Source organism: Hippocampus guttulatus, chromosome 2, assembly GCF_054856545.1.
Source record: "Hippocampus guttulatus isolate MCC_2025c chromosome 2, RoL_Hgut_1.0, whole genome shotgun sequence".
NCBI lineage: Eukaryota > Metazoa > Chordata > Actinopteri > Syngnathiformes > Syngnathidae > Hippocampus > Hippocampus guttulatus.
The window spans coordinates 17573049-17592158 of NC_141262.1; the positions used below are offsets into that span (position 1 = coordinate 17573049).

At 41.9% G+C, this 19110-nt stretch overlaps 2 protein-coding genes across 3 annotated transcripts; one reads left to right on the forward strand and one right to left on the reverse strand.

Annotated features, from left to right (window-relative positions):
- Positions 1-2637: 2637 nt before the first annotated feature.
- LOC147208713 (insulin-like) lies at positions 2638-7651 on the forward strand. The gene is made up of 3 exons (XM_086099724.1): positions 2638-3456; positions 5298-5498; positions 7396-7651. The coding sequence occupies exons 2-3, from the start codon at positions 5309-5311 to the stop codon at positions 7539-7541; spliced, it is 336 nt and encodes a 111-aa protein (XP_085955850.1). The 5' UTR covers positions 2638-3456; positions 5298-5308; the 3' UTR covers positions 7542-7651.
- A 136-nt stretch (positions 7652-7787) lies between these two features.
- On the reverse strand, positions 7788-18909 carry hmmr (hyaluronan-mediated motility receptor (RHAMM)). 2 transcript variants are annotated; one of them, XM_086099713.1, is made up of 21 exons: positions 18782-18909; positions 18185-18283; positions 18023-18093; positions 17842-17919; positions 17530-17718; positions 16979-17065; positions 16715-16826; positions 16566-16631; positions 14636-14709; positions 14496-14566; positions 14236-14410; positions 14052-14160; positions 13823-13959; positions 13487-13701; positions 11912-11986; positions 11684-11830; positions 10922-11608; positions 10771-10843; positions 10390-10566; positions 8188-8350; positions 7788-8092 (listed from the first exon to the last, which is right to left on the reverse strand). In XM_086099713.1, the coding sequence occupies exons 1-21, from the start codon at positions 18825-18827 to the stop codon at positions 8064-8066; spliced, it is 2880 nt and encodes a 959-aa protein (XP_085955839.1). In that variant the 5' UTR covers positions 18828-18909; the 3' UTR covers positions 7788-8063. The 2 variants fall into 2 exon arrangements, with proteins under 2 accessions (XP_085955839.1, XP_085955830.1); XM_086099704.1 differs by having other exon boundaries at positions 14052-14410.
- Between the last annotated feature and the right edge of the window lie 201 nt (positions 18910-19110).

The window sequence follows — 19110 nt, forward strand, 5'->3', positions numbered from 1 at the left end:
GTACTATGATGTGAGAGACAATCATGCAAGTCCCTTAAATTGTTTTTAAGTTGCTGTTCACTTGGGCGGTGCGGTAAACAACTGGTTAGCACAACTGTATCCAAGTCCAGAGGTTGTGGGTTTTAATCCGGGCACTGGCCTTCCTGTGTAGAGTCTGCATGTCCCCCTGCCTGCGTGGGCTTGCTCCAGCTACTCCCGTTTCTTCTCAAGTTCCAAAAATATGCATGGTAGATTAGTTGAACAGTCAAAATGGTCTATCGGTGTGCACGTGAATGGTTGTTCGTCAGGCACGTGCCGGCTCCAACATATTTCCAAACGTTGTAAGGATAAGCAATACAGAGAATGTGGATGGATGGATATTGTTCACTTTAACATATTCTGAAAGGCAATCAAAAACTTTTTGAAAGGTTTTTCCTCCAGTTTCCTGTGGGGTCTAACAGATTAAACTTTTTTAATTACTCTACAAAAACTATGCTTTCATCATGAGTGCAGTCTGGAAATTTTTGGTTCGGTGTTGTTTCCCAGATGTCTCAAAACTGTACCCAAGGAGCTTCAAGTAGCACACACGCTTCAGTTTTCCAAATAAAGGTCTGCCTGTATACCGGCTGTCTTAAATCTGAAAGAACCCCTTTTGTAGTTAATACTGCATGACAAAAACAACATCAAAATTTGGGTTTCACACACCGAGGATACCTCAAATGAACGAGGACATAAAATAATGATATTCCATTGTCAGTTAATCATTGATATCGTCCACTTTTTAATGACTGGCATCTTATCTTCTGATATGCAAATGCAGATTTTGTTTTATGGCGCATATTACAACCACAGCAGGTAGAAATGCTCAAATTAAAAGATAGATAGAAGTGATTGTTCCCAGCAGTGTACTCGACGACTGAGTCATCCTTTGATATAAAATTATATTATGCATGACCTCTTATCTAAATCTGGCCCACCCTCAGAAAGGCACTCTGGAATTAAAGAAAACAGCTGCTACACATGACTGCAGACAGATACCACGTAATAAACTACTTTTATAGACGCAAAGTGTAGTGCTTCTGCAAATGGTGAGGTGTTGGATTTGACCAAATTGTTCTCAGACATACTGCACATTTTGATCCACGGTTGCTTTAACTGATTGATACTGCCGATGATAATCGGTCATTATTGACACTGAAGCAACAGCATGTTGCAACAGCATCACTGGCTAAAGGCAGAACTCCCAACTGACAAAGTTTTCAACATCGCGTATCGGTCAATGGAGCCAATTCCAGCTGACTTTGGGCGGAAGGCTGACTACACCCTGAATTGGTTGCCAGTCAGTCGCAGGGCACTTATAGAGATGAATGAAATTTCACACCCACATTCACACCATCTCTGAGTGAGAACCAATCCCATGCTGCCCACTCTAAAGACCAGACAGGGTAAATTTCACTCTTGTGGAAACAGTCTGGAGGTATACAGTCCCAGACATCCATCCATCCATCCATTTTCCGATCTGCTTATCCTCACAAGGGTCGCGGGAGGTGCTGGAGCCTATCCCAGCTGTCTTTGGGCAGTAGGTAGGGGACACTCTGAACCGGTTGCCAGCCAATCGCAGGGCACACACAGACGAACAACCATACACCCTCACACTCACACCTAGGGACAATTTGGAGTGTCCAATCAGCCTGCCATGCATACTGTATTTTGGGAATGTGGGAGGAAACCGGAGTACCTGGAGAAAACCTACGCAGGCCCAGGGGGAACATGCCAACTCTGCACAGGGAGGCTGGAGCTGGAATTAAACCCGATACCTCTGCACTGTGAGATCGACGCGCGAACCACTGGCCTACTGGGCCGCCAGTCCCAGACATGACGTTTGGAAAAAAAAAATTAAAAATTAAAAATTCTACTTTGTGTGTATGAACGACTAATTTGTGTGCACAAACTACTTTTACTTTTACATCTGTGTGTGCACGAACTATTACTTTGTGCGCACAAAATAGTTACAACGTGCCCATGAAGTAGCTCTGATTCCTTATCAGAGGGTCATAAAAATCGGGTGCATCTTCACAGACTCGCTTCTCATTGACCTAATCAGTGCCTTCAAAGGCCTAGAAATTATTGTATGTTCATTTTATACCAACAATAACGTACTGATATCGCGATAAAAAGTTTTGATTTTGTATACATCCCCTGGTAACCATGAGCCATCCCAAAGGGTTGCAGTTGCTGAGTAATAAAATCGATCCCGGCATCTAAGTCGTACCTCTGCCGCTAAAACAACTCTCATCAGTCTATTCAAACGTCTCTCTGTGATAATAACTCCTTGCAATGCCACACTTTTCATGATGTCCTTGTGACTCATCACAAGCCTAAAAAAAAGGTTATACTGTAATGCTATCCCTGTTGATTGTGTTGCTTTCCTTCGACCTTTCAACTTTGAATGAAGATACTTTCGATTTTCCCATTCAAGTTACCCCCAGGGAGCCACGATGACTTTGTGTGCACAAACAACTATTTTGTGCACACAATATATTAGTCCATCCGCACAAAGTAGAAGTCCGTGCCCACAAAGTAGTTCCTCGTGCATACATAATAGTTACTGCGTGAGCACAAATTCTTACTTTTTGTTTTTTACGATGTGATATTTGAGACTCCATATGGAGCAGTCCCTTTCCTATTCCAGCAAGGCTTTGCCTCAGTGACACAAGGCCCATAAATATATGCATGCACGAGTTTGCTCTTTTTTGGATGAATGGACAAAAAAAAAAAACAAGCAAACCAGAAATCTCCTCCACACACTTTTGTTAAATCTCCCTCCATAGCACATTGAACCACCTTTGATTATTATACCAATTACATATTTTACAGGTAATTAGTGACTGTATCAGAATACATTTTTAAAGTAACCCTCCCAACCCTGTGAATGTATGTATATGCACGTATGTTATGTATCTCACATAATTGTGCCAAAGGGGAACAATGAATCTGCTGCTTACATCATGAATCTCTAGGTGCTGAACCTGGTGTGTATTTTTTTCTTGCGGATAACTACTCTACGTCTTACCAGTAGTTGTCACGACCCAGTCTAGAAATCTGTTAATCTATTACCCAACGTGATCAGTATGTGACATATGGTGTTTGTCTGTCACGCGGGGGAACTCTTGTCATTCAGGCTGTCTCACTCTTCAACTTGATCTGAACTGTGCTGTAAGGCCATGCAGAGTAAATGACTTAGAGGTACTCAAGAGCAGATCAGCGTAAACTACAGGTCACGGTGTTAATAACGGGACCAGAGTGTCACACAGAAGATGACAAAGAACAGGTGCATGTGAGGAGGTACTGTACTGTATGTCTTGGAAGTGGAGCCAAGTGGAGATGCTCTTCTCTGTACCTGTACAACCCAATAGGTCTGCTCCCCATTCATCTGCAACTACCAGCAGCTCCAGTGCACTGAGGTCGCAAACACAGGTAAGCGTGGCTTTGTTTTTTCTGTATTCCCTCAAGATCTCAACTTTGAAAATGTCCATGTATAATAATCAGGATGAAAGTAATGAGCAGCACAGGCAAATCTATAATTCAGCCGGTCCACTGTGCCAAGAGCCTGGCATCCAGCCAGCAGGGATGGAGGAGTGGCGGGCCAGATAAAGCTCATTGCCAACGTCGTAATGTCTGGCGCTGGTGCATTGTTAAAGATTACTGTTAAAATGATTCATTTCCAAGCCAATAAGCGCCAGTACATTGTAAGACCTCCACAAAGGCTCTGTGTAGATTCCAAATGACTGCTAACCTTGAAACAGAAGCTGAACTTCAAACCTGGAGTCTTAATCACAAATGTGATTTAATTAATGACACTAATAACAATTCTGCACCAACGGAAAGATCTGCAAAACACTAAGGTAGGAGTTGACCTTGAAGATGCACTGAGAAAGTGTACAATTATCATGTACGAACAAAGGAGTTTTCCTTATTTTTTTTAATGGGCTTTGCGAGAATTAAATTAAGAGCAATGTGAGAATGGATTGTTTAAAAAAAGACAAATATTTACGGTAAATTAAATGTTTTTAAAATCAATGAAATGAAAAAAGAAGTCAACTAATTAATCTTTTTTTTTTTTTTTGAGAAAAGGGCGTAGTTGTAGTTCCAAAATTCTAGATTTTACACCTGATCCACGTGATTGGTATTGGCCGATCACATTCATGGATGATCGTGATTGTCAGTTTAAAATCCAGATCAGACCATCCCTAGTATTGGCAAGTATGTAGGTGAACGCTGAGAATCAAAGTGATATTGTATTTGATGTTATGTCTTAGATTTAAATTAAAAGAATGCAATAAAAACAAAACATAATGGCGTGTGCACTCCGTTGTCTCACGTGTCTTGACCTTTTTCTATATGAGAGCAGGTTCACAGTTGAGATCACCTCTTATAAGAGCCACTAATCCTGAAGGTTCAGACCAGGCTAAGATGAATGTTTAGCAAGTTGGACATGCCAAACACACGCACACATTCCTGTGTGTAAGTGTGTGTGCGCTGACTTGAGCATACGAATACAATTTTTTGGTATACTGCTCTTTAAAATGTCAAATTCCACTGCCCCGCCCTTACTTTAAGCATCAAATTAAAGAGCATGTAAAAACAATAGTAATAATAATAATATACAACAGGCAGTGTCAACAATATGTGCACTGTTCCAAATAACAAAAGTGATATTTAAAATTTGCACATTCAGCAGTGAACTTTGTACTGTATATCACTGGCATAAAGACAAGTCGCAGTAATATAATAATAATATATTTTATTTATAAGTGCCTTTCAAGACACCCAAGGACACTTTACAATAACAAAAAACACAAAACAATGCGGGTTGAGCAGCGGCAGCCAAACGCGCCAGCGTTCACTCAACCCAGAAATCAGAAAGAAACCACAAGGGAGCGAGAGGGGGAGAAAAGAAACCACGCTCGAACTATCCTCATTTTGAGGATAATTTGAGTTAGGCAAAAAACTCCTGCACAAGTAGTAGACATGTGCTGACCTAATCAAAACACATACCAATTAGTTTTTGCAGCGCTCACCCCAAGCGCTGCAAGCCTCCGCAACACACAGTTTTGCTGTGCTTTCACAAACAATGAATCGACGGTGTGCCAGGTGCAGCGTGAAAAGGGTGTAAGAGGAAGAACATGACCTTAATTTTCTCTTGATGTCCCAATTTTCATACGTGTAAAATGTGTATTTATTGTGAATGGAGGTGACAAATGGAAACACAGGGGTGATCTTATAAAGACCATACTTATGCTGATTTTTTTCTTCAGGTCTCCATTCTATGGCCAAGGCATCATGGGCGTTATCAATCCTGTTTCTGCTGGTGCTCCCGACTCCATGGGTTGGCCCCGTGCCTACCCACCACCTCTGTGGCTCCCACCTTGTGGACGCCCTGTACTTTGTATGTGGAGAGAGGGGCTTTTTCCACAGTCCGAGACGACTTCACAAGAGGGAGCTGGAGCACTTGCTCAGTAAGGCCATGTAAAATCATCCTCATCGGAAGTCTTGAGTGTGGATTGTCTATCTGGTGGTTAGGAGAGAATCCTTCTGCAGAAGCCTCTTGGAGGGCTTGTATCTACCATGCATCCATTTCTCTGGCCATGGGTGCACATGAGTGGTCCGCACTGAAGATGTTAAATGCACACCAGATTGTATGCAACTGTGCATTTGCTTACAAAGCATATCACTTTTTTCATGAGTGAATGTACCATCAATGGAGTTACTTCATGAAGTGATTCATTCCTTTCTCAGTTCAGTTGAGCTCAGCCACATACATGTGCCACACAATAAATAAATAAATATATACTGTATACAGTATTTAAAGATGACAACATTTAACAAAGTCAACAAATGCCTTTCAAAGTTCAACACCCTACTTTGACAATATATTTTGCATTGCATAGTAGCCTCCTGCGCTAGTCTAACTTTTAACAAGTCAATGAAGAAACATTTTTGCACTCAAACCAGACGTATAAGACAACAATGATAAATACACCGATTTAACTCATTAACTGCACAGTAAGTATAATTTTCATCTAAAAATAGATGTACGTTTTATGTTGGGGCGGCCCGGTGGTCGACTGGTTAGCGCGTCGGCCTCACAGTGCAGAGGTGCAGGGTTCGATTCCAGCTTCGGCCTTTCTGTGTGAAGTTCGCATGTTCTTTTCTCCGGGTATTCTGGTTTCCTGCCACATTCCAAAAACATGCGTGGAAGATTGATGGAACACTCTAAATTGTCGCTAGGTGTGATTATGAGCGCAAATGGTTGCTCTTCTATGGGTGCCCTCCGATTGGCTGGCAAGCAGTTCAGGATGTCCCCCGCCTACTGCCCGAAGACAGCTGGGATAGGCTTACCCCTGTGAGGAGAAGTGGATCAGAAAATGGTTGGATGGATAGATGTTTGTTGTATTTTCTCCTTTAACTTTTATTCAGGGTGACTCAGGTAAGTGCTTAGCACCCTGTTTTGACGCTGCTTACTCAAAGCCTTACACAAAGGCACCCAGCAAAGTAGTTCCTCTTGTTCACAGAAGCTTGAACTTTTTCTTTTTCCTTTCAAGAGCCTTGAGTGACTCGTAGATAGCATTTCAAAATATTAACCGAATGTTGAAGCGATGACAGGCAGTAATAGCTGGGCTGGCTGAGTACTTAAGCTCTGCAGTCGAGTGTTAGCAAACAGTCAATTAAGGTCAAGTAAAGGGACAACACACAATATTAGAAGAATCAGGGATGGCAATGGCTAGTGATGAAAAAAGCGGAAAGGGGCGTGGCATGGACCAATCACAACAAGTAAGACATCATACACGTCCAATCGCAGGACTGTTTACAATCGGAAGATGGAAAGACTGATCGGGAGAGCTCGTGAAAACTCGACGATAAGGTACCCGACCCCCTCTAAAATTTTCTCAACGGGTTTAGACGATTCACAAAAATGATCAATTTAAGAAATAAAACGGCGGATTTCCGCGTAAAATTGCCATCCGTGAAGAATACATTGCCCCCCGTCCCACACAGATCATCATTAGTAAGCAAAGCCTCTGTATCTCATCTCGATTCAGGGCAGTGTCCACTGAAGATCCTCATTAACTTATTCACAAAACAAATGTTTTTAGACCTCAAACAATACTGTGATATTTTGAAGTTTAGACGTGGCAGCTTTGATAGAATCTATTGTGGCTCTACCGTATCCCCCTCTCCGCTCCCTCAAAGAGGGCCTAACAAGACTAAATAGATTGGAATGATCAGATTACCTAGCCAAGCCATTAAAGCTCCATTAAAGTGTGATGAGTCCAGATGCTCAAAGAGAGAAATTTGAGGTTCACACAGCAGACGGACTTAACTCGGTTTTGGAAACTTTCTTTCATCTCTAAGGGTCACGGTCGAAAAAGGCCAGACAAGAGCAGCGGCAGTGGAGGAAATTTTCTGGAGGCGATGATTCCAAGGTGAAGAGAGGCATCGTGGAGCAATGCTGTCATAAGCCGTGCAGCATTTACCACCTGGAAGGCTACTGCGACTGAGCCGCTGACTCCACATACAGAACCACCTGTGAGAAAAGGTCCTGAAGTCCATGTTCGGTGATGTACTGGCTGTGTTTGAATGACAGGAAATAAAGCTCCATAACCCATAACGCCAGGCTCTTCTGTGCAAAGATGTGACTTTTGTTGGGAAATGACAGGATGTTGCAGAAACATGAGTTTCTATCATTTCAACCTATGACTGCGATACGACAGTGCTCTCTGCTGGCTAGAGACAGACACGGCCAATGTTGAAATCTGGCTTTATTGACAAGAAAGAATTATGTGCACCCCAATGCCGCAGACTAAACTCCCAGCTTACCTACATAATAAAAATATCATTTTTAAAATGCTCATCAGACGTCTTATGAAAGGAACCATTTGTTTATCATTTCTCAGACATACGTTTCGAACATTTCTTTTTAAGATACACAAGCCCTCTAACCTGACATTTAACACGTTTGGAATGTTAAAAAAGTTGAGAATGATGCCCAAAGAAAGAAGCTCAATCATTGCTGTTCTTGTCTAGATGAATCTCTTTGCTGTGTGATTTTCTACAACAGAAAAAAAAACCAAATAAACAATAATTTTATTCATTTCCCATCTTAACTTTGTGAAAGTAGGAGAAGATGAGGCAATGGCTGCTCACCTTCTTTCAGAGCTACTGCAGTCTCAGTGTGCCTGTTCTCCTTATTGTGTTGGAATGCTTTACTGGGATCAAACCTGCGCTGAGATTCAGCGGGGAGCTTTGATTTGAGGTGATTCAGATCACTTTTCTGACGACTCAACTGGGAGCGAAGCTTCAGCACCTCCTACAAAGACACACACACACACACATGCACAATGAGACAGAGAGAGAGTACAAGAGCAAGACGAAAACTCAAAGGTCATACAAGTCATTGTATGAACACCAACTAGTCAGATTGCAATGTGTGAAAAGGGTCATTTCCAGATCGCTTCATTTAGCCACATCACACTCGCGGCATGATCTGCAAGGTGAGGTCTTGCAGTTAACCTGACTAAACCCTCTTTGCACATGACAATCTCATGCACCCCAGCGAGTCAATTTTTGCTTCCGCAACGTCAAGCTCTGTGACCGCCCTGATTTTAAAGGGAATGAGGGGAGTTGCTTGGATTGGCCGCGAGTCGGCCGAGTTCCATCCCACGAGGGTGCAAATGCCCTCTTCTATTTGCGCTACACCAGCAAAATATCAAAACAAAGAAAACGCCACCCAATGCGCACAGTTGGACTGTGCTTTGCCCGCGACTTGTGCTGGGCACAACAATTGGGTTCCATGTGTGCCGTGCATGCGGTAAATTAAAATTGAACTTTTCACGGTCCAAAGCAGAGGGGTACATGCAGACTCTTGGTGACAGGTATCGGATGACAATGTTGACATCAGCAACGCACGGTTCAACGAGAGGTTTAAGCTCTGCTGTGAAACTCTATGTTGTAAACCAGTCTTCCTCAACTGGCGGACCGCGATCCACGACCGGACCGCCGACCTCCTCTGTCCGGACCCTCGGCAAATTGTATAAAATAATAAATTATAAAGTGATTTTTATGTTATACATTTTATATTTTTGGACTATAATCTGCGCATTACCGCGATCGCTTGTTAAAATTATCCGTTGTATTATTTGCATGCACTAACAGATGTATTGCAGAGGACTGCAGCAGCGCGACTGTGTGTGTATAATGTTTGACTAACTGGAAACCCTGGCTGAGCAGGGCATGTTGGCGAAAACGATGCGCTGATTGGCTCCTCTGAACTTAAGGTGTGCCCATACATAAGCGTCAGCATGCGTCCATCCCAATACACACGCATTCAAAATGGATGATTGTGTCAGGAAACAGACGCATGCGCGACGCCACAGTGTGCTCACAGCTTCAGCCCAGGAGAGCCGCACACAGACAATTAGACAAGACGAATCGCGGGAGGTTTCGATTGTGTGCAGTTTTGCTCCCATCTACCCGGGGATCTTTGCAGCTGTTTAACAGCAGAACACCGCAACATGGTAAATGAACATCCCAATGGCGTCCTCAAATAATATTTGCATGCCTCAGACATTGCATTCACCTTTAGTGGAAGAACAGCACTGCACATTCCTGTGCTCCCTTGTGTCAGTATTTTAAATGGTTCTTAACTCCTCTTCTGATATATTTTTCAGTGATTTCAGAGGGGATGTGAAAAGGGGAATTGTACAAATTAAAATAATATTTTTGTTTTCATGTTTAGAATTTATTTTGGTAAAATGAGTATTTTGTTTTGCTTTTGTTAAATTAAGGGAAAAAAAGAAAACTACTTACCTGAACTACAAAGTTCAAGTAAAAATGTCTTATTTCCCTAAAAGGGCTATTTCTATTATTAAGCAGGCACAACTTAACAAAATAAAAGAGTTCCTGTGCCTCAACACAATACCTCTCATTATTTGCTGTGTACTGGCAAAGTGAATAATTGTTATTTTCATGCACCCCATTATTGGTTGGTTGTGAGGAGTGTTGATTTGTATAAGCTTGGCTTGACCATACTAAATGGGCATATAGCCCTGCTGCCCATGACTGCCGTGCATGGGACTGGACCTTGGTCTTATAATTAAAAAAAAAAAAAAAAAAAAGTGGACCTACAGCATTTCTAGTTGAGGACCACTGTTGTAAATTGTGGTTTTAGCCATTTTTTGATGCGTGCATATATTTCAAAATTAATTGTATTGTTTTATCGTGGAATGTCCAGCATGTTGTAACTTGTTTTGAAAAGCACAATACAGTTATTCACGTTCATATTAGTTACACACTGACAGGAAAATAAGCCAAGTGATGTGTTAGAATACCGCATCCCAGTTGCGCTACCTGTTTCAGGTTAAAATTTTCATCTTTTAGCTTCATCACATGCTTAATCTTCTGCTTCTGGTTCTGGTGACCCAGCAGGTGAGCATAGGCATCTGACAGCTTGTTTATTTCTTCCTGGTTTGCTCCATTTTCATTGAGGAGTGCATTTCGCTCAGCAGCAAAGTAATTCAACTGCTCCTAGAGGTGCCACAAAAAATAACAATATTTTAAAGGGGTATAATGAAATCAAAAGTCTCATTATTTGGGAGTGTGTTCCCAACTTTTTATCCATTAAATGCACCACTGCTTTGTTGGATTGTCGCGTCTACACAACAATTACAATTACAACATTAATCCAGTGTATTTCGTCGTGTCTGCTTAAACTGCTTGGAAGAGACGAACCTCAAAGGGTTGAACCTTAGCAAACAGCTCCTCATACTGTGACCTCCAATGTTCTGCCTCAGAACTTGAAGAGCTGTGAAATAAAAATAAAATATTTTTTTGCAAGGTGTAAATAAATTCATCCATTCATTCAAAAAAAAAAATTGCTCACCTCTTTTCCTGTGCTTCAATGATTTGATTTTGGAGTTTCTGTCGCTGCTCATCCATTTCCCACTGCAGCGTGACCTTCTCCTGAGTCAGCGCCATGACCTGGTGCTGCAGAGCGTGCCGCTCTTGTTGTTGGTATTCCATTTTGCACAGCAGACCCTCCACCTTTTCCTCTGTGAGGACCGTTTGTGCCTGAAGGTTCACACACTCTAGCTGAATTTCATCCAAGCGATCCTTTTTCTCTGTATTTGCCGTCATCAATGATTGCTCTGAGAGTTCAACTTGTGTCACGAGTCGACTTCTTTCCTCACTTAATCTATTGAGCTCAGTCTGTAGTCTGTGAACCTCTGACCTGAGCTGTTGGTGCTCCTCTGTTTCAGCTTCCAGTACTGCCTTTTTCACCTTGAGCTCGGCTTGATATTGAATTTTCTCCTCTTTTTCTTGTAAAAGTTGTTCCATTAGTTTCACCTTTTCCTGGCGGACTTCCCCAAGCTGTTTCTTAGCCAGTTGTTCCTGGTGGTGAAGCTCAGCAACTTTGTGCTCTTCAATTTGCCTCAATGCTTCTTCCTTGTCTTGTGTCTGGCGCTGTATCTCCTGCTCTAAGTGAGATATTCTCACAGCATGGCTGGCCTCCAAGGCCTGCATCTCCTGAACTTTTTGAGCGAGGCGATCTTGCACCTCCTGCAAAACTCTAGAGCAAGATAAGAGAGTAAAATGAAGAAAAGAGAAAAAGGAAGACTTCATTAGTTAAAGTCAAGAGGCAAACCCTGAATTCTTCTGTCTCATTTGGTGCTCCTCATCTCTTTGTTGAATCGCTTGGTCCATCTCCTCTTGCATTTGCTGGGTCACTCTGTTCATCTCCTCTCCCAGTATTTTATAGCTCTCCTCGGAAGCCCTCAGAGCCTCTTTCGTGCTTCACCGGACAAAAGAACAATAAACTCTCAGAAAATTGCAATGTAACACAACAGCACCAACAACATGTTTGACAACTCACCATTGAAGCTCTGTCGACATCTCTTCCAGTTCTCTCCTGGCGGTCGAATGCTCCTCTTTCAACAATAACAGGTTGCTGCGCAAAGGATAGACTATGATTACTCAAGGGTTCATGAGCAACTCGCTTGGGTACAAACAAACTCGGGGCTGGGTGATGAATCAATATCAATATCAATATGTGTCATGATAAAGCAAGATCAATATCAACAGAAAATACATTTGACAAAATGTAAAAGAAAAAAAAAAGAAAAATTAGGAGGAAAACCACAACCCCGCACTGCCAGGCATTCTGCGGGATTGAGGAAGTGTTTGCAGTGTATCATTAGATTTGCACCGCATTTCCAAGCACATAAGAGGAAATATTGAGCACAAAAGTGTGTCTTGCCGACCTGAGGAAGCCACTGAACCAATGAAGAAGTGCAATGAACGATGCTGCTTTGGGGTAGCATCTTCCACAGATGAAAATTGACAGCACTGCTTGAGGATCATGGATGTAAACAACAGTGTGCATTACCTTATATTATAATGTACACAAAAAACACTACAAATAAAGTCTTTGAAAATTAGTTAGTTTTCCTCCAAATAGTTGTTTTATTTGATTATATATTTAATTCATGTATTGTTTTTCTTACTTTGGTGATCGATAGACTAATATGAAATATTTATATCGTGACACATCTACAGCCATGGCGCCCAGTCCTAAACAAAAGAAATCTATTAGATGGTATTAAATAGGTGACCTTCAAATGGTTGTTTCGATAACTGAGAATAGGTATTGTTACTTAGATAAACTAACACAATGCATTTTTTATTTACTAATCATGGATGAAATTGCTCATTCTGTTCCTCATCACTTTGCTTTTCGTGGTGTGTAGAGCGACACGTTGTCCAGAATATTTCCCGAGTATTTGTCTTCATTAAGGAGATTAGGAGAATGAAAGGATGGGCCAGCCTGTGGGACGCTGTTATTTATCCCGTGTAACAGATGTGCTGCTCAGCTTGAAGCGGTGGTCGATGTCAAATATGCTGAATTCCAGGAATTTACACTCAGGTTGAGTTGAAATGTAGTCAATTGACATTACACAATTATACTGTAACTGAGAGGGACACATGATGTATGTGAAACATCTCATTTTGACTTTTTAAGACAGATATCACGAAAAACATGTTTTTAAAAATTAATCGCCTGATTAATCTGTTATTGGTATTTATTTTTTTTTTTTTTTGGGGTGGTGGGGTGAAATATGGGAATCGGCATCAGCCTCAAGAAAGTCCATACGAGTCAGGCCCAAGTAGTTGACCACACCATAACAGTCCAATATGTTGCATACTCGTCTCATACACACTCGCCCGACAGGACCACTACTCAAAAAGACTGAATGCAGGACACTGCTCTGGCTCAAATTATAGGATGCTGGGCGGACTCTGTACCATTCGCTGCTGCCATCTAGTGGCAGGATATATGAAGCTCACTCATACTTCAAATTTGGTCTCACAACTTTCACAAATGAACAATGGCAGGTAACTCGGAATGCTCCAAGGTACTGAGCGTCCATTTAGATTTGATGTAACTCACCGCTCAAAAAGTTCCCTGTTTTCACTGAGTTGTCTCTCCAACGCATTGATTTCCTCCTGACCCTGATCCGTCGCTTCACCTCGTCTTTGCGCCTGTTCCTCCATGAGAGCCAGCTCTCCCAGCACCTCCTCCAGCTCCTCATTCAGCTTACTCCGGTGCTCCTCTGACTCCTGCCTCTCTTGCTCCAGCAGCACAGTAAGAGAGTCTACCAGAGCCTGGGCGCGTTCAAACAGAAAAAGAATGGGCTTTAAGAAATGCCTTCATCACATCACTAAAACAGGGAAGGAATTTCGAAAAGGGTAAGGAAATTCCATGCAAGCAAATCCAGCGACTGACCCTTTCTTTTGCCAGCTCCTCAACGAGAGAAGCATGCTCGTGCTGGAGCTGAATCCGTCTGTCTTTCTCATCTTGGTTTGTGTCCTTAAGCAGTTTGAGCTCTGTGGTCAACTCCTCCAGTTTCCTGAAGCCTTCCTCTTGAATTTCGAAAAGCAACAACAACATGAACAACACTGCTGAATTTTCTTCTGGTTGTTTATGATTGATATCGGTGGGTGAGCACACGTACGTTTCTCCTCTGCCGAAAGCAGACAATTCTGTTCAAGATGTGCCACATCTTCAAGCATCTTCCTCTCCGTCCTTTGGAGTACCTCCCGTAGCATTCCCAGTTCGGCCTCCTGCTGACCAACCGTTGCTTGAGAGTCCTGGATTTGTTGGTTGATGAAGTTCAATTGTGTCTCCAAGTCACTCACTGTATTTTGGGAGGCCTTAAGCTCTTCCTTCAACTTCCTCTCCACTTCTGATAAAGCCTCCTTTGAGGCCTGCATCTCGTGCTCACGTTTCAGCACGTCCTCCTCTTTTTGCCTCAGAGCAACTTCAGTGCTTTCAAGCTTTGCGCGGCACTGCTCCAGCTCCTGCTCGAGGTGTCTGCAGAACATGCAACAGATATCTGTGATCTTTTCTTGAATTGAAATCTGACACCCTTCGAGGGAACTATTATACATTTACTCACTTTATGTTCTGCAGCTCGGAGTTACAGACGATGACTTGCTGTTTGGCCTCTTTAAACTTTAAGCGAAGATCCTACGAAAGTGAATCTGCGAATGAATGCCTGCGATGGATCCGATTGCAAATTTTCACTTTCATGCCCACCTGATTCTGATCGTTGGATGCATCCAGATATCCCTGAACAACTTTGATTTCCATTTGTAGCTCCCGTATCTCAGCTGGAAAAATAATAATAATAATATTGCAAGCGGGGCAAGAGGTCTGTTCAATTAAATGTGGTCCATGAAAGGAGCTTGATTAAAAATGCATGTGCAATAGAGCTCAGTTTTCATTTGTTTTTAAAGGCATTCATTGAACAAAATATGCACTCAACCCTGGCTATTCGCAGGGGTTACGGACCGGACCGGCTCACAAATAGCAAACATCCGCGTATAACTGACGGCCATGACTTCACTGGGCATTTTCCACCCAAAACTGGATTTACCGTATTAATAGAAAGAAAGGCAATTCTGTACAAAGCAAGTGGTAAGAAAACTGTTCAGTTATTGCAGTGTAATTATGCCAAACTAAAACATATTGGCAAATAAAGGAAAAAAAAATAGGAAAGGGATTATCCTATAGGCAAAAAATGTATACCGTAAATTCCGGATTACAAGCCGCTACTTTTTTTCCACACTTTCAACACTGTGCCGTGTAGTATGAAGCGGCTTTTTTATATATTTTTTTCCATCGCGGGAAAAATATGGACCAATAAAATGAATGAGTAGTACACAGGGGTCCAATGAAATTGTATGATTACCGGGAATCACAACTTCCTTATGTCAGTCTTTCTCCTAACCCTGATCAACATGGAGAATACCAGACGAAAAGCATATGGTGCAGCTTTTAAACTAAAAGCGATCAATCTGGCAGTTAAAGAAGGAAATCGAGCTGCTGCCCGTAATCTTGGCAAAGACGAGTCGATGGTGCGAAGGTGGAGGTTCCGGCAAGAATAACTGAGCCAGTGTAAAAAGACAACCAAAGCTTTTAAAGGTTTTAAAGGTGGGCCGTCATGGTGTTATAGATTCATGAAACGGAAAAGCCTGTCTATTTGGGCATGCACGACGTTGTGTCAGCAGCTCCCTCCCAATTACGAGGACAAACTTGCTTCGTTCCGCACATTCACACAAAGATAGCGGAGAATTCCATCAGCCCAGATGAAATAATAAATATGGACGAAGACCCTCTGACATTTGATTTGCCTCTCACTCGGACTGTAATTAAAATAGGTGACTCCTCCGTCATACTGAAAACAAGCAGCCACGAGAGAACACATTTTATCTGTGTTTTGAGCCGCGCAGCATCGGGCCTAAAGCTGCCAACGATGATCATTTTTAAGCGGCTGACTATAGAAATAATTTCATATATCTTTTCCCATTTTTGCATTTGCATTATTCTATTTAAAGCCTAGTGGGCTGCAGTATTTCTCCTCGTAATTACGCAAATGCACATCAAGATCTCTCTTTGTCTGGCCTCTTATTATGTGTTTCAGCGTAATTTCGTTGTGCAAATGCATTTATCATGCTCATAAAAATATGGAGATTATTTTAACCTTAAGAAATTTTGCGGGTTTTTTTCTGCGGGGGTTCGCCGGGGGACCGCGTCAGCCGCCTCACCCGGAGGCGCTCCACGGCGGCAGGGACGCAGAAGCAAACCCCCGCCTACTCATTGGCCAGCGGTTTATAGTACGGTGCGGGGCATATAATTACAAAATTGATTTTTCTTGATAAATCTGGGCATGCGGCTCTTAATCAGGTGCGGTCTGTAGCCCGGAATTTACGGTAATTACCTATATAAATTTGAGACAATACGCCATCCTACTGTGTTCAAATTCCTGCAGCAAATTGCAAAAATGTCATCTGATTTTCAACTTGGTTACTCCTAAAAAAACACAATCCCTTCATCTCTGCCACTTCCTGCTCTGTCTCCTGTCATCCCTTTAGTGGCACTGTCTCCAAGCAGTATCACCATGGCTGGCCTCCCCACTGCCTTATAAACATTGCCCTTCACTACATTACATTGGGGATCAACTCACCATGTAACCTGTCATTCTGTTGTTGCAACTCCTCATTTTGTTTTTTCATCACTTGATGGAGGTCCTCTGTGAGAGACAACATTAATGTTGAATTAACATACCCGGGATTTGAGTACAAAACAAGGGGATCGGTTGCTGTTCATCCTTACCCAAGTCTCTATTCCTGTCTGTTAATGCTTTGGCAGTGTCCTTACTCGCTCCGAGATCTGTTTCGAGCACCTTGAGGTGACCTTCGGAGCTGAGCTGTAGAACACTGAGCTCCTGCACTCAGACATATTCGGTATACATCTGAATAATTGGCTCACTAATGAAACTATGATCATCAGCTTATCGCATGTAACATTTTACTGTGTTTATAGTAATAAAGAATAAAAACTGTTGTAATGAGGGCAGTGGGTGCACCAAATGCATACCTTGTTTTTGCCGTCCAATTTGCTCCTGGCTTCCATCAGTTCCATTGTAAGTGAATTGATCCTCTTTTTTGTTGTGTCAGCTGAAACCTGGGAGAAAACACACACTCACTAATTGAGCTGTAAAATATATTGAAAACATCAGCTAGCTCCACAATACAATTAGCATGCTTATTTTGCCAGGTGAAACAATATGTTTCTTTCATTAGATAGAAAAAATGCAATTTCTTTAAATAAATGTCAGGGCTCTATGCTAACTTTGACGCTGGTAGCACTGGTGCGACCAACATTTTGGGAGCGGTACAGTATGACCCTATTTCCTGATATATAGTCATCTCAATTGGTATTCCGTAGTTTCATATGATGTAAAGATTGATAATGACTGAAGATATATTTGAAAAATACTTCACTGGAACAACAACTTTATATGCAACAAGCAGTGGCTGGTAAAACAGGTCAGGAATTTTATCTGACTTTAAACAAAAACACACACACACACACACACACACACCCAACACACACACACAAAGAAGGAAGAATACTGTATAACAAACCTTGTTTTTTAAGAATTCATTGACTTTCTTGAGTTCAGCTTTCTGTCTTTCAAGGGTGGTGATGTTAGCAGTGAGACCGGTCTTCTCCCTGACTGCCGCCAACAACTTGGCCTCCACTTTTTTTAAGTCCTCCTCAAGGGAGAACAACCGTCGATCCTGTTCCCCTCTCTGCTGGACCAGTAAGCGGATCTACAAGGAGGGAAAAACAAAAATCAATATTGCACCATATAAGTCTATTATTTTTATAGCAGTTGCTAGTTCTGAATTCTGGTTGTTGTAGCATTGCCCAAATTTTGTTTTAAAAAGGTGCACCTCTTTCTCCAATAATCGATGTTGTTTCATTTCCAAGGTCATGGAATGTTCTCTCTTTTTTGTACTTGACGCCTCAACCTGTAAGATACATTTAAAATGGCAAGGAAATTGTATGGTCCCAAATTAATTGAAATTATATAGTTTATAAGATAACAATATTGTAATGTCAACTGTAATTTACCATTCCATCAACTGATAGTGTTCTTCTGACTGGAGACATCAGTGTACTTCTGGAAGGTGATGATGGGGGCACTGAACACACAAATGAAGAAAACAACTACGTAACACACGATTTCATGAGGTCAGTCTCGTAATGTGTCTGTCTGATTAACATGTTACCAACCCGCCTTTGCATCTTTGAACCGATCCGATTTCTCAAAGGATGCAGGCCCCTTCAGTTCTTCAGGTTTGATGTCATAGATGCCCGGTGCAGGGCCGCAACCTTGGGTAAAATAAGATTTTCCGAATTTACAACGCTTCTTTGGTAGTACAGTAATCGAGAGTTATCGTGTCATTGTACTTTTTTGTATAGGAGTCATTCCAAAATTAGAGAATAATAAAAAATGAAAAGGTACAGAACGGTATTTGAACTTGTGACGCGATGGAATAAAGAATCAACATGGACACGACTGCTACAGGTATACCTAGTATGCCACAAGCTGGTACACTTCCATCGCTACAGGATTTGTACTTGTAGTTCACGCGCGATTCACGGCAAAACGGTCAAGTTACCGGTTGCGACAAAAATAACCATTGTGTGTGGTTTATTACTTTTTTTACTTCGACAACATGAAACATATAATAACGGCCAAATTCTTCCAAAGGTTGCTATCTAAATTGTCCTACAATTTTGAAATAAACCAAACGCTGCGTGCGTCATGCTAGTACGAGTCTACTGCAAATCCGCAACGTAAAAAAAACACCGCTCAATTTTACTTACCAACAGGTTCGTTGAACCTTTTCAAAGGAGCTCTTGCGAAAGACATTTCGATTCCCAAGATTTTGATTATTTTTCCCTAATGCCCAAAATGCGCAGCTCCCAAGGACAGCAGCAAACAGCTACTGGAGTTTCAGCGCTGAAATTTCAAAAATACGTCATATACGCATTTCCGTATGTGTGACCAATGAACGTCGGCTGACTGTTGACGTCACGCAACCGTTTACGCTTAATAAAATACAGTAACACACCTTTTGTTTTCTGTTTACTGAGAATTGTATCCTGACTTGTTCAATAAAGATTTTTTTTTAAAATACAGTAAGACACCATTC